The 16,309-nt window shown below is 40.1% G+C and overlaps 1 protein-coding gene across 1 annotated transcript in view; it reads left to right on the top strand.

The window, feature by feature from the left end:
* The window catches only part of KCNQ5 (potassium voltage-gated channel subfamily Q member 5), a 495,907-nt gene that overhangs the window by 355,641 nt on the left and 123,957 nt on the right, over positions 1 to 16,309 (top strand). Inside the window, exon 3 of the mRNA XM_028097505.2 lies at positions 9,566 to 9,692. Coding sequence (XP_027953306.2) covers positions 9,566 to 9,692 — 127 coding nt within the window. The remainder of the gene's footprint in view (positions 1 to 9,565; positions 9,693 to 16,309) is intronic.

Genomic DNA, 16,309 nt, shown 5'->3' with positions numbered 1-16,309 from the left:
TCTGTCTCACAGTTCTGGAAGCTATGAGTCCAAGATCAAGGTGATGATTGACTTTACTCCCCAGTGAAGGCCCTCTTCCTGGCTTGCAGACAACTGCCTTCTCGCTGTGTCCCCATAATGGGGTGGGGCGAGGAGTGCGGGAGCCTGTGAGCAGCTCTGTCTTTCTTCCTTTTCTTATAAGGACACTAATCCCCATCACAGAGCACCACCTTCATGACTTAATCTAAACCTAATTACTTCCCAAGGGCCTATCTCCAAATACCATCACATTGGGGGCTGAGGCTTCAGCATCTGAATTTTGGAAGGATGCAAACATTCAGTCCATTACAACTATCCTAACACTTGTCTTGTCACAGGTGTTCACCACAACCTGCAAGACAAATTTCACCAACAGGAAAAGATAAGATTTGCTCTATGATCAACTTGGCTGATAGGTACCAATTTCTTAAGGCCAGGGATATCTTTTTACTGAAATATATTACTTGTTTGTTTTAGGGAATTTTATTTATATTTTTATAAGTGTTTTAAATTTTTATAAGAAAAACCCATTGCCTTTGCATATTTTCATATTATAAAACCAATAGAATGGGCTAATTTTATTTCTGGTAGCAATGTTAATTTTAAATTGTTACTTAGGCAGGGGGAGGGTGCAGGGAATAAATTGTTACTTATGTTGTTTGGGGGCAAGCTCATACAGTTCCCAAAAGAAAAGCCTATAAGATAATGGGAAATTGACAAATCAGCAATTCAGATCAAATGAAAACTTGATTTGATTTCATTCATTTTGGAGACTTTCTTGGTGTTCCCGTTTTGATCAGATTCAGAGCTTTTAGCTTCAGTTCCAATTTTAACAGGTTCATTTGTGATTTTTTTTGGGGGGGAAACCGTAGCAGAATGATTATCTGGGTTCAGTTCAAGGTGCAGCAAACTGTTTTCAATTTTTCTAGCTTGCATGATTCAGAGGTTTAGTTCTGATCCAGGCTACATACACATGTGGCTGCAGGTAGACACACCCATATATAAATCTCAAACCCAGTAAGGTTTAATTTGGTTTGGGGTGGGAAACCAAAAAAGAACTCAGTGAGCCTGCTTTCTGTTCCCAAGGGAGAGAAGGGAAGAATGTGAGGGAAGCCCTACCGCCAACTTGGGCACCTCAGCAGAGAGCACCACTAGGGCTCTGTACCAAGGACAGAATTCCCCAACCCACAACGTGGCAGGTGGAGCAGAATGCCTAGTCCAAGCTTTGCCCTGATGTACATGTGACTTTAAGAACCCAAAACACGAACACAGAAGGGGTCACCTGGATGGCTCCCTCATACCAGGCAGGTATTCTAGCACTTGACAGCAACCAACCTATACCAAAGTATCTGAAGTCACTACAAGAGAGAAGACATCCTCATCATGGCATCTCACCTAGCAACGAGGGTGCATAGGACCATTGCGAGTCTGCACTGGGGGGAAATGAGGAATGTCCTCTGTTCCTCGCTCTTGTCCTCTCTTCCTCTGCTCTTCTCCCCAGCGAGGGGGCACCCGCTTCCTATCCCTGGCCTATATGTTCTCAACCTGTGGCCTCAACACCTGATACAAACCTGCCCCTGGTCTTCTTTGGTAATAAAGTATAAATCAGTCATTTGGGATGAGACAATTTCAAACTACTCCCTTCCATAAGCCCTACTGAAAATCCTCTGGGACAAACGAACATTGCAGGGGCACCCAGTTGGCTCAGTCGGTGGAGCATGTGACTCTTGATTTCAAGGTCATCAGTTTGAACCCCGTGTTGAGTGCAGAGATTACTTAAAAAAAATAAAATAAAATCTAAAAAATAAAATAAAATGAAATAAAATAAGATCTCTTTTTTTATTTGGCAGAGAGATACAGAGCTTTTTAAAAAATGAACATTGCATATAAATGTGGTTAATGAATTACTTTTCAGAGGGAGATTTGCATTTTAACAAGTATGAAAAACTTGAAAAGATAAATTATTGCTAGACAAGTTTCAGGAATCAACCAACCAGAAAAGGGAAGACCTTAGGAGGCACTGAGTTTTCCTTGTGCTCCTGAAAAGGATTCATCTTTCAGTATCTTCCTAAGCCTCCCAGGCAAAAAGGCCAGCCCCAGATATTTGCTTTCAAAACCATCTCAATCACTGGAGGTGATTGAGGCAGGAAGCATCGATGGCCCTTCACACCTTGTTCTGATCTCCCCATCCCTAACCCTACTTCTAGGGCAATGTCCACTTTCTCTGTGCACCCCCACTCAGCACCTACTAAGCAACTTAGTAAAGTTCTGTCATGTTCTCATCACTCCTCTCCCTAGATGCAAGTGTACTCCTGAAGGTATTGACATGTCTTCAACTCCAAGTCAAATCAGTCCCATTGGAAGATACATTCATTCTCTCTAATTCTCTTCCAAAATACACTAATAGTTAATGTGCCACCCTAAAAAGTAAGAAGAAATGTGAAAAGAAGTTAGATTGACGACAGACGCATGTAATGGCTGCTAAGTAATAGTCAGTAAGCTTGTGTTTAGGGTCTTTTCTGTTCTAGGAAGAGACAAACATCCAAAAGATGACTTGCTTTTGTGTATTTATTTCCACATTCTGATTTAAATGTGGAACGATCTCTAGATCTTAATTTCATTCCCTTAATATGTATTATGCTAGTGGAATTTTCCAAATTACAAAGAATTATAACTGCAGCCCTTCTGACTGATGCCTTTCTTTAAAAATTTATGACTTAGTTTACGTCACAGATCCTTTCCCTCCAGGGATTATGCGAGGAGGCATGCTGGCCTGCTAGCCCTATGTTACTTGAAGTACACACACACACACACACACACACACACACACACACATACACACAAAGGAGCAAAAATAGCTAGAAATTGATTATGTTGATATTCTGAATAAAGGCAGTAATTCCAATTTTGTATGTCTAATTAGCCACAGCTCTTCAAGAATTGGTGCAAATGTCATGGGGTTTATAATGTTGGCATTTCATCTTCACAAAAATGCCATCTGATGGCATAAAACCAGAAAAAACTAATGGTCACAGCAGACAGCTTGTAGATTAGACAAAGGTCACAGTGTTTTAATGAACAGTGCTATTAATTAATGAGAAAACAATTAGAACATGAGCTGTTAGGCATTGTGAATTTGTAAAAAAAAAAAAAAATCAATCAGTCTGTACCCAAAACCATTTTGAGTAACTCAAAAATAAAGTAGCTGCAAGAACAGAATTTAAATCTTGAATTGGACAGAGTCATCTATATTAATGAAATACCATCACAGTTCTCTGGTGGGAGACAGAAAGATTCTTCCTTACTCTCTAGAAAAGATTGTTAGTGCTAGGTTAATGTTCTCAGTAAATATTCTAGATAGAACCTTGGACTAGCTCTACCACAGCCTGTTGGGTTTCTTAATTTCTATATGCATTTGCTTAGTCTTTAAGAAGAATAGGAAAGATATTCTGTGTTTTACCAAAATTCTGTGAGTAAAAATGAGGAAATACTATAACTTCTTCAAGACAGTTGATAAAAATCATAAACATTGCCTTTTGTTCTATAGAGAGCTGTCAAAGCCAAGCTTTTAGAAGCTTCAGTAAAGAAGGACGGAACCGTTGTTAATAACACCAGCTTTACATGACGGCTTCCCTCCAACTAGGTCAAGTACTCCAATAATTATTCGCTAATGTCTTCAGCAGTAATTTGAGTAAATAATGGACATTTTATTGCAATTAAGAACAAGTGAGAGAAAATGAACTGATTTATCCTGAGGTATAGTAGCAAAGGCACCAGAACCTGTCACATGGCTGGTCCAACAAAGATCAGAAGACCCACCCCTAATCTAAATCATTTCAACTGAGCATAATAGATGTTTGTATTTTTAAGTCATTTGAAAATAAAATAAGGAGACTCCATCCAAAGGGTCATTTAGAGAGTACCATTAAACCAAAACAGTAAGATCCTATCTAGTATCTCAATTTGAAGAGGAACACATTTCCTCTTCTGTGTCTACCCATTGGTTAGATGATGGGTGATGGCTTTTTTTTCCATTGAAAAAAAATTTTTTTAAGTAATTGTTGATTCACATTCAGTTGTAAGAAATAAGACAGAGATATCCTACATACACTTTACCTAGTTTCCCCAAATGATAAAATTTCGGAAAACTATAGTATCACAAGCAGGATAATAATATTGATACAATCCACAGATCTTATTCAGATTTTCCCAGTTTTCCTCGGGGTATTTGTATGTGGGTATGTATGTATTTGTATGTGGGTATTCAGTTCTATAATTTTATCACATGTATGTAGAGGGTCATGTCAAGACCAAAGTCAAGACATCAAACAATTCCATCACCAACCACAAGGATCTGTCAAGTTGCCCTTGAATAAGTATATACTCACGTCCTCCTTTCCACCTCTCCCCCAATCCCTGACTTCTCACAACCAGTAATCTCTGCATTTCTAAATATTTTTCATTTCAAAAACGTTATGTACTCAGATAATTCCCTAGAGATTCATCCAAGTTGCTATGTGTATCATAGTTCATTTATCTTTATTGTTGAGTTGTAGTCCATGGTGTGGATGTACCACAGCTTGACTAACCATTCACATGGTGTGGACATCTGAACTGTTTTCAGGTTTGGGTCATTACGAATAAATCCACTGTGAACATTCATGTACCAGTTTTTGTATAAACATAAGTTTTTTATTTCTCTGGCACGAATGCCCAAGAGTACAGTTGCTGAGTCTTATAGTAACTACATGTTTAATTTTATAGGAAACTATCAAATTGTTTTCTTCTAGAAACAATTTGTACTGTACCAGTAATGCATGAGTGATCCAGTTTCTCTGCATTCTCCCCGCCATTTTGTGTGGATACAATTTTTTATTTTTGCCATTCTGATAGGTGTGCAGTGTTATCTCACGTGGTTTTAATTTGTGTTTCCCATATGGCTAATGATGTTGAATATCTTTTCACATGCTTGCTTATTCATCAGCTCAGGTCATGATGTCAAGGTCCTGAAATGGAGCCCCACATGGGGCTCTGCGCTCAGCAGGGAGTCTGCTTCAGATTCTCTCTCCTTGTCCCTCCCCCTCTGTGTCTCCCCCCACTCGCATGCACACACACACTCTCTCTCTTTCTCTAAAATAAAGCAAGGAAGCCAGCAATTAAGCTTGCTGGGATTTTGATAAAAATTTCATTAACCTATAGATCAGCTTATACAAAGTTGATATCTTCATTATATTGAGTCTTCTAATTCATGAACATGGTATTTCCACTTATTTAGGTCTTTTCTGATTTCTGTCATCAAAAGTTTGTAATTTCCAGCATGCATATCCTCTACCTGTTTTATTAAGTGCATAGCTAAATATTTTATTTTCTTTGGAATGGTTATAAATAATATTGTGCTTTTAATTTTGGTTTCCACATCCTCATTGTTAGTATACAGAAATATGATTGATTTTTGTATGTTGATCTTAAATCTTGCAACCCTACTGAACTCACTTATTAGTTCTAAGCATTTTTTTTTTTTGAAGATGCCTTGCAATTTTCTCTGGAGACAATCATGTCATCTGCAAATAGAGACTGTTTTATGTCTGTCTTTCCAATGTGTATGCCTTTTATTTCTTTTACTTACCTTACTGCAGTGACTGTATTATTTAACTATGTTGAATAAGAGAGATGAAACTAACATCTTGCCTTGTTCTTGATTTTAGGGGAAAGCATTCAGTCTTCCACCATTAAGTATGACATTAGCTGTAGGTTTTTTTGTAGATGCTCTTTATCAAATTGAGATAATAAACCTTTATTCCTAACTTGCTGAGAGTTTTTACCAGGAGTGGGAAAACTGGATATTCACATGCAGAAGAATGAAATTGGACCCTTTTCTCACACCATACATAAAAATCAACTCAAAATTAATGAAGACTTAAATGTAAGGCCTGAAACTATAAAACTGCTAGAAGAAAACATAGAAAAAGAGCTTCTTGACATTGGTCTGTGCAATGACTTTTCGGACACTACCCTCAAATCGCAGACAACAAAAGCAAAAATAGGTAGGATTGCATCAAACTAAAAAGCTTTTGTATAGCAAAGGAAATCATCAATAGAGTGCAGAGATAGCCTCCAGAATGGGAGGAAACATTTGCACACCAAACATCTGATAAGGAGTTAATATCCAAATATATAAGGAACTTCCATAACTGGATAGGAAAAAACAAAAACAAAAAAAAACACCCAAAACCCCAAATAACCTGATCTAAAAAATGGGCAATGGACCTGAATAGATATTTCTCAAAAGAAAACATGAAAATGGCCAAGAGGTATATGAAAAGGCATTCGACATCACTAATTGTCTGGGAAATGCTGATGATTAAAACCACAATGAGCTATTACTTAACAGCTGTAAGAACGGCTATTATCAAATAGACAAAAGATAGCAAGTATTGGCAAAGATGGGGAGAAAATGGAACCCTATACCTTGTTGGTGGGAATGTAAATTGGTGCAGCCACTATGGGAAAAACAGTATGGAGGGTCCTCCAAAAATTAAATATAGAACTACCATATGATCCAGCAAGCCCACTTCTGGGCATATATATATATATATATTCAGAGGAAATGAAGTCAGGATCTTGAAGAGATACCTGCATTCCCATATTCATTGCAGCATTATTCACAATAGCCATGATATGGAAACAATCTAAGTGTCCATCAGTGGACAGATGGATAAAGGAAATGTGGTACATACATATACGATGGAATATTATTCAGCCTTTAAAAAAAAGAAACCCTACCTCTTGCAATAACATGGATGAACTTGGAGGATATCATGCTAAGTAAAGTAAATCACACACAGAAAGACAAATACTGTGTCATCTCACTTATATGTGGAATCTAGGAAAGTCAAACTCATAAAAGAAGAGAGTAGAATGGTGATTGCCAGGAACTGGAGGGATGGGGGAAAGGGGAGATGTTGGTCAAAGGATACAAAGTTTTAGTCATGCAAGATGAATAAGTTCTAGAGATCTAATACACGGCATGGTGACGAATCTATTCCTTACCTGTCAGATTTGGGGTGCTCTCCCTTCTCTGACTCCGTGGCATTGTGTTCCTTATAACTGAAATAAAGTGGACATTTTAGGAACCAATAGATAGAATTTGGTCAAAGTGGTTTTCATACTTTTGTTCCCTATCACATCCCCCACAGCCTGCAGCTCCAGGCCTGAACGAAATGTCCCATAGTCATCTGCTGAGTTCTCATCTCCATTGCTGCTTACCCAAGGATTAGAAATTTTATCCCTTAGGCACGCCTGGGTGGCTCAGTTGGTTAAGTGTCCAACTCTTGGTTTCTGCTGAGGTCATGATCTCAGGGTCGTGATCTCAAGGTGGTGCGACCAATTCTGCAGCAGGCTCCACGCTCAGCAAGGGAGTCTGCTTGAGATTCTCTCCTGCTCCCCTTGCCCCTCGCCCTGCTTGTGCGTGCACACTGTCTCTTTCTCAAATAAATAAATAAATCTTTAAAAAATTGTTTTAGCCTTTGTAGAGAACACCAAGTAATGCTCTAGTAAGGAGAGAATTCTGACCCTAGTATACTTCCCCCAAGGCAGAAATTGTGACCCTGTGGTAAAATCCAATTACAACTTCCTCTTGCTTTATTTGGAAATGAAGGATATTTCCCCCTAATGCTTAAGGAAAAAATAAGGCAGCAAGCAATATTCCTGAGCAAGGGGCCCCGAGTAAAGAATTTGTAGGTGTAATCTATCCTGCCTCAGTGCAACATAGAAATGGTACAGTGGTGGGTGGCCTGCTTTACTTCAGAATAATGGCCATGCATCGATTGGTGTCATCTGTTCCTATGAAGAAGAAAAACCATTGTACCATGTGCCTAGTAGCTCAAGCTCTTGGGTGTCCCTTAGAATAAGACCTCTCACCAGGGGCGTGCTGAACTTCTTGGCACAAGTAGGAGTTAGAGGCAGGAATAAAAAAGTGGACCTGCCATGAAACTAGATTGGACACAGGCAGCTACATGGGCATCTGAGGCCATGTTTTCTCTGTGTGGAAAGGCGTGCTGGATTGAATACAGGTGGTCTGGCAACTTTGGCCACCTTAATGAATCAATAGACTCAACTACCTAGATAGAGACTCAAAAGCAAAGCAAAGCCAAAATAAAACGAAACCCTCACATCATTAATGAGTTTATGTTGACCCTAGTTTTGGTTGTCTGGGCATAAAGTCATCTTTGGGGCTTTATTCCATAGGTAGTTTTAAGTCCCTATAAGTAAGCAGCGATGACATTGGAGATTTATTTTTCATCATGAGAAATATTTGTGGGTTACTTAGTGCAAAATAACAGGATAGAATGATCTATCTCCATTGGGCTCTGCAAAAGTGCAACATATTATCACATGTGCTAACTGAAGAGAGAGACATTTGCCTGAAACTTGCAACAAAAATGCCATTTTTCTAAATTTGATAACAGTTTTTATCTTGGGCTGTGGGGTGGGAGATTAGGATCTTTACTTTCTATGCTCTATATTTCTGTGATGCTTGAATGTTTTGATAAAGACCATGTATCCCTTTTATAATTAATTAATTATGATAAAAATCAATTAACACACATTGTTATGCGTTATAAATGCTAAGTCGACCCTTGTTTAAAGACCAGAAAGGGAATTATTTTTTTAAAGTAAAATAAATTTCGATAAACTCAGTGCCTGTCCCTCTAAAGGGACAACAAGGTGACTATGACACGCTTGCCGCAGAGATGCTTTATTCTTACAAATTCCATTTGGTTTCTCATTCTGTGACCTGCTACTTAGTGAGCCACATGAGTTGGCCTTCCCCCAGGGTTCATTCACTGCTATTCCTAAATAATCTCAGTCATTTCGCTGGAGCAGGTGTTATATTCTGGGTATCTCTCACCAAAAGACAGCATAAGAATTAACAAGCTTCAGATCTGGAAGATTCAGGGTCTCATTTCAGGCAAAGAATCCATGTGTCACACACACAATAATTCTTTTGAAACTTTCTGTCTTATAAGAAGATTTTGACACCATAACAAAAGAACTCAGTATACTTCCACATGTTGACTTCTTTTTCTCTAAGAACAATTCTTAAGGACATAAGGATTATATCCCTTCTTGCAGCAAAAAGAAAGTCTGTTTTTTGTAAAAGTGTAAAGCTGTCTTTTCAGGGTCGCCTCCTTCGTTTCAAATACTTCACATGTTTTACCGGGTGGCTGAAGTCAGTTACACTGTATATTCCAAACAAGGCAGAGCTGTAATTCAGCCTGCACATTTAGTATTAAAACTGACTTCTAAATTCGTACAGTGTTAGGGACTTGAATAGGACTAGCATTCCATGATGGGAAATGCAGACAATGTGAGGTTCACGTGTGTCCCCAGGGTTAGTTTGCTTTGAAGAAGAGGGGATGTTAACTCGGTGCACTAACAACTGTATTTTAGATGAAGTGCCTGAGTGTCCAGAAATCCCCAGGAGCTTCTCGCTGTGGTTTGCTCCGTAATGCCTCTCTCTAACATGTCTTATTTCATATTTTAGGAGTTCGTGATGATTGTCGTCTTTGGTTTGGAGTTCATCATTCGAATCTGGTCTGCAGGTTGCTGTTGTCGGTATAGAGGATGGCAAGGAAGACTGAGATTTGCCCGAAAGCCCTTCTGTGTTATAGGTGAATATCGAAGTCCTAGATATGGATTTATGGCACTACATCTTTTTTTCTTCTGTCTCCTCTATTGCAATATTTAATCAATATTAAAAAGATAACATTCCTGGAATATTTACTGTGGGCCAGGCACTTTTGTGTTTTAAAAGTGTCAGCTCATTTAATCCTCACCATAATATTATGAGGTAAGTATTTTTTTTTTAATCCCCACTTTACAAATGAGGAAACTGAGGCAAAGAGCCGTGAAGTAAGTTTCTGAAAGTCATACATGTAGAAAGTGGTGGAGCTGGGAGTTTGAGCCAGACGGTCTGGCTCTAGAATGTCCACTTGTATCAAATTAAGTTATACTGAAATGTATGGCTCACCAGTGTCCTGAATTAGGGAAGCATTGATTTCAGTAAGTATAAAAGCCCCTTTTGGCTCGACAGTATGAGCGATAGTCCTTTTAAGCTCTCGATCAACTGGAGTGTACAGCAGTGTATTAGCCCTGATAAAGCTTACCAGTCATCATGCCTCAAGAATGATTACAAGTGGGGCGCCTGGGTGGCTCAAATGGTTAAGCGTCTGCCTTCGGCTCGGGTCATGATCTCAGGGTCCTGGGATCGAGCCCCGCATCGGGCTCCCTGCTTGGCGGGGAGCCTGCTTCTCCCTCTCCCTCTACTCTTCCCCCTGCTTGTGCTCTCTCACTCTCTCTGTCAAATAAATAAATAAAATCTTTAAAAAAAAAAAAAAGAATGATTACAAGTGTGGCTTACTTTCTGCATGGGTACCTGTAGGCGGCCCCTGAGTGAATACCACTTCCCTGCGGCTCTCTGGCTGTTGCGGCTTCAGAGGGATTCCACCCCCTGAGGACCAGCCTGAAATTATACATTTTAATGATGATGCCTTACAGCATTCCAGACTTAAGACCTGGCATCTCCCAGTAATATATTTAAAAGCCTACTGTAAAATTGAAAACCAACCCAATTATATCTCAATTTTCAAATTAATTAATTAATTTTTTAAGGACATTGCATACCTCATAGCCCTTTACCCCTAAATATTTCAGTGTGGATTTCCTAAGAATAAGGCTATTCTTTATTAAGCCGAACATTCATACAGTGCTTCACCTAATGCGCTGATTGTATTCTAGTTGTATCAGTTGACCTAAGATTGTCCTTCACAGCACCAATGAGCTGTCCTGTCACTCTAGTGTCCTTCCATCTAGAACAGCTCCTCAGGCTTTCTTTGTCTTGTAGGACATTAACATTTTTGAAGAATATAGCCTATTTTTTAAAAATAGAATGTTCTTCTTTTGGGGAAAAAAAAAAAGAAAACCCTAGATATAAAAGCTGTTGTTGTTGTTGTTGTTGTTATTGTATAAAAGTTACATTTGGTTTTCTTGCTCATTTTTTCTTCCCATTTCTTTGGCAGTCATTCAAACCCAAATGTTGAAAGTTCTCGGTGAGGCTTACTTATTTCAACTACTTCCCGTCTGAGGAAGTATGTTTTTATTTATGAGCTTGTCTAGACTATCTTCATCAACAGCCGGTTTTCCGTTTCATTTGCGGTGTCAGGAATTGCCGATTAGTCTTCTTCGTTTCCTCCTTTCCCCCTGTGCCCTGTGATAATCACAGGGTGGACTTAAGAAGGACTTGGAGAAAGTGTCTGCTCATCCCTGGGCACTGTTGAGAAGAATCCTTCGTTCCATCCTTGCTGTGTAGGGTGGAGCACTGTCCTGGGGATGGGAGAAAAGGTGGGCTCCCCGCACACTCTCTGCCGCTGAGTTAATTTCAGTGTAGGCACGTTTCGAAAGGGTCACCGTTCATTCAACCAAACCTTACGGAGATGTGGCTGTGTGTGAAGCCCTGGAGCTACAGTGGTGAATCTAGTAAAATTCTGAGTTAAGCCTATCTTGAAGTACTAATGCAGTCTGTTTGTCCAGCTGCCTGTCTTCTGTAAGAATAGGTTTTAGTCCTTTTTGGAAACCACTGTGCTAGGAGGAGAGAAGGTAGTTAACTCCCAGCCTTGCAGGTTCACCCAGCCCCAAGGCATATCAGTGAAGGCATTTGATTTTTCTCTCTGGAGACTGTTTTCTCTTTTTGAATTCTCTGCTCCAGAGACACCCTGAAGGACTTTGTTAACCTCATGTAAAACTATTGCACAAGTACTTTCTGTCCTATAAGGGGCCCAAACAGAACAATTCACAAGGCAGATGGTTGGCCAAGATTCACTCAGCTTCTACAGGATGAGGTCAGTTCATGGATGACTGCAAGAATGTTCCATTCGAGATTTTAAAACCAATTAAAAATTGGCTTTGTTCTGGGGCGCCTGGGTGGCTCAGTTGGTTAAGTGACTGCCTTCAGCTGAGGTCATGATCCCAGGGTCCTGGGATCGAGCCCCGCATCGGGCTCCCTGCTCGGCGGGAAGCCTGCTTCTCCCTCTCCCACTCCCCCTGCTTGTGTTCCCTCTCTCTCTGTCTCTCTCTCTGTCAATTAAATAAATAAAATCTTTTAAAAAAAAATTGGCTTTGTTCCAATTCCAGTGGCACTGCCAACGTATTTCTGGCCTCCAAGCTAAAAAGAAAGTTCTTTCCCAGAAGCCTGCTGCTTTTTGATAGCAGTTTTCAGCTATGGATACCTCCAGCACACCTTAGTCCCTTAATTGTTCTCTTCCTGTCTCAGATCCTTGTAGTCTTGGTAGAATATATGGTTCCAGAAATGATGTTAGGATATCTGTAATCTTCATCACCTTTGGGCCTGTCCCGGTCCCGCTGAATTGATGTAATAGTGGAGCGTGTTCAGATGGGGCTTTTCAGTATGAAGTCAGTCAAATTTAAGCTACACAGAGGAACCAAATGTCATCTGCCTGAAGGCAGCAGGCTGTAGCAGGTGACTGTGGAAACCCATTCTAGCCTGTTTAATAGGTCCATAAAAATGATCAATACCCATGGTACAATGATAGAGTGCAATGTAAAGTGAACCCCCTAATTCCCTTCTTCAACCTAATTGTGGCAAAATGAAAAAAAAGGGAAATAGCGTGTCTCTCATCTATCTGTGAAGACTGTCCCGAGTTTGCAAATGTAGCTGATCTCTCAAGGCTCCCTGTCTTTGTAAGATCTGATTACTCTGCACATGCCAAATACACACCCAAATGTTTTCAGCAATTTTGAGCATTCAGGAAAAGGATATAAAAAAGACAGTGGTAGCCTGGCTGTTCTTCGACATGGGAAATGCTCTCTGTGGGCACGTCCGTGTTGTTCTTTCCAGCTGGCTGGAAACAGACCGAAGCTACTGCACTGGTCAGGTAGCGAGCCTCATATAGAATTGGAGTCCTCCTTTGTGGACACAAGCTGCTAGAGTCCCCACGGGCTAAGTCCCCAAGACTAAAACTCCCCGTTCCTGAACTACTTCCCCTCTCTAGCCCTGCATTCTAGCCAGAACAAGGAGCATTTTAAACTACAAAATCATCATATACTTGTGTTTGGACAACTCTAACTTAAGGGGGGAAAAATTTATTCGGTTTTTTTTTAATTAGGTGCTTTCTTTCATTACTATATTGATTTATCTCTGCTTGGTTTCGGGAATTCGCTTTGAAAACTGGTAAAACTTTATCTTGAATTACAGAATTCTTCCTTATTACCTGTGAGTTCAATTTACATCTCTCCTTGAAGACTCTTTTGAAGTAACATGTCTACAGCCATGGGCAATAATCACCACATTAGCAATTTGGAGAGTCAAGTATATTTTGGGGTTGACGACCCAAGCTGCCCTTCACTTATCTGGACTGGCTGCTTTATGATTTCTCTACATTCAAACACCAAACACTCACTGAATGACCTTAGGATCGAGAATGTGTGAAATAAACTCCAAGACTGATTTCATAGTCATTCTTTTTCTTAGCTTTCATTAATGACCTCCCTGAAAATTGCAAATAGTACCAAAGGCTGGTACGTAGATCACGATAATGAGCCCGATGTGTCAGGAAGCCAACAAATTACTTCTAACAGTGGCTTTTTTGGATTCCCTGGTGACTCTTTCTAAAGACAGATATAACAGAGCCATATTTCTCGGTCTTGCAGTGTGTGTCTCAGGGAAGCAGAAAAAATCAGCCTGTTATTAATCTTGGATCTGTATTTAATGCTAAATATAAGTTGATTTCTTCTTCCCATTTTAACAGTTTTCCTTCAGTGTAATCTTTCCATAAGAGGACAAAAGAGGCAAAGCGCAGCATAGATGTTTCCCGCATGAGTTCAGCATATATGCTTTTGACATGAGATAATAGTCATTCAGGAAAATGCCAACGAGTGTATTTTTTTAATGAGAAAAAACTAACCAACTTCTGCTTTGGCTAAAACCAAATCGAAGCCCTTATTAAAACCAACCACACGGCCAAGGCCACTCTAATATATCTGTAAGTTCATCTTATTAAAAGGCACTGAAGCCGCTAATGTGTTCAGAAATTATATCAGAGATTCCCTGAACTGCTACTGGCTTCTAAACTGAAGATTTGAAACATCATGTTTCCATTTCTCTGCCTTCCCCATCTTTTGTTCTAAGAGACATGGTCTTTTTTTTTTTTTTAAGATTTTATTTATTTATTTGAGAGAGAATGAGAGACAGAGAGCATGAGAGGGAAGAGGGTCAGAGGGAGAAGCAGACTCTCCACTGAGCAGGGAGCCCGATGTGGGACTCGATCCTGGGACTCCAGGAACATGACCTGAGCCGAAGGCAGTCGCTTAACCAACTGAGCCACCCAGGCGCCCTGAGACATGCTCTTGAATCACATCATTTTCCTTATCTTCCAATCTCTCCTCTCGTTTAGTAGAAATTCTTTTCTCTCAGATGATTTTCTGAGGGTCATTTACTCTTCTGCTACCACTCTTTACTTCTAAGCATTCAGACTTCTTCAGTGCTTATAGATGCCTTCCATGTGATTGGTTGGACTATCTGAGAATGATTAAACCCCGTTGGATTAATGGATCACAGAACACTAAAGTCACTTCAGTCCTTCTAATTAATAGCTGATAATTATTGAGACTTGCTATATGCTAGGTGCTGCTCTAAGCACTCTATAAATATTGCCTTATTTAATCCTACATAGGTATTATAATATCCTATTTCATAAATGATGAAGTAAGACTGGGCTTAAGAAACTTGATCAATGGGGGCGCCTGGGTGGCTCAGTCATTAAGCGTCTGCCTTCAGCTCAGGTCATGATCCCAGGGTCCTGGGATTGAGCCCCACATCGGGCTCCCTGCTCGGCGGGAGGCCTGCTTCTCCCTCTCCCACTCCCGCTGCTTGTGTTCCTTCTCTCGCTGTCTCTCTCTCTGTCAAATAAATAAATAAAATCTTAAAAAAAAAAAAGGAAACTTGTTCAATGTTAAGAATATAGTAGTTGAGGGGTGCCTGGGTGGCTCAGTTAGTTAAGCATCTGCCTTCAGCTGAGGTCATGATCCCAGGGTCCTGGGATCGAGCTTCCTAGGATTGAGCCCCGAGTCAGGCTCCCTGCTCAACGGGGAGACTGCTTCTCCCTCTCCTCCTGCTGCTCCCTCTGCTTGTGCTCTCTTGCTCACTCTCTCTCTACTCTCTCAAATAAATAAATAAAATCTCAAAGAAAAAAAAGAAATATAGTAGGTTAAAGAACCAAGATTCACCTAACTTCGTGTTCAACCATTCAATAGAATTCTGATGCTAACTACCTGGAATTAGCACACACCCCCCCCGACAGGTGGACAGTCCCACAAGACACTCTCCCAACCCCTGACTTCAGATGCCAGGCTACACACACTTCTGCCAGGCTGACTACACATCTGGGGGTTCCCATAACCCTCCCACACCTCAGGTTCAATAATTCACTAGAATGACTCCCAGAATTCAGGAAAGTGTTTTGCTTACTATTATCAATTTATTATAAAAGATACAACTCAAGAACAGCCAAGTGGAAGAGATGCATAGGGTAAGGTCCTTGAGGTAAAGGAAAGGCTAACATGGAGCTCTCATAACCTCTCCACGCATGCCACCCTCCCAACACCTTGGCGTGTTCACCAATCTGGAAGATCTCTGAACCCCATGGTTTAGAGATTTTCATGGAAATTCCATTACATAGACACAATTAATTAAATCATTGGCTATTGGTCATTGAATTCAGTCTCTAGGCCCTGTTCCCTTCCCCAGTGTCTGGGGGTAGGGCTGAAAGTTCCAACTCTCTAATCATGCCTTGGTCTTTCTGGTAACCAGATATCACCCTGAAGTTGTCTAGGGACCCCCAGGTACCAGTCATCTCATTAGCATAAAAAGATACTTACCACTCCAGGGATTCCAAGGGTTTTAGGAACTGTATGCCAGAAACCCAGCACAATGACCAGGTATCTGTTTCCCATTGTACCATACTACCCAACTGTAAGAAGATTGCCCTTATTGTTTATTCACATTTTAAAATTAAATTGAAACTTAACAAACTTAAAAGAATCTGATACTTTCATGTTCATCATTAGTAATCCAAGACCTTTGAATGAGAAGCCAGACTTTACAAAATATTAATTGCAGTATCAGCCTTATATATCAGCCTTATTATGTCAACTAAATCAGGTTATCTATTGCAGCTTTCTAACCTAAAAAGGAAATGGGGCTCTAAAATAGACT

The sequence above is a fragment of the Eumetopias jubatus genome, unplaced genomic scaffold (assembly GCF_037043125.1).
Source record: "Eumetopias jubatus isolate StellerSeaLion01/CBP00866 unplaced genomic scaffold, mEumJub1_p1.0 scaffold_6, whole genome shotgun sequence".
In the NCBI taxonomy this organism is placed as follows: Eukaryota; Metazoa; Chordata; class Mammalia; order Carnivora; family Otariidae; genus Eumetopias; species Eumetopias jubatus.
The sequence above is the reverse complement of the archived record's forward strand: the minus strand, read 5'-3'. Positions and strand labels throughout refer to the sequence as shown.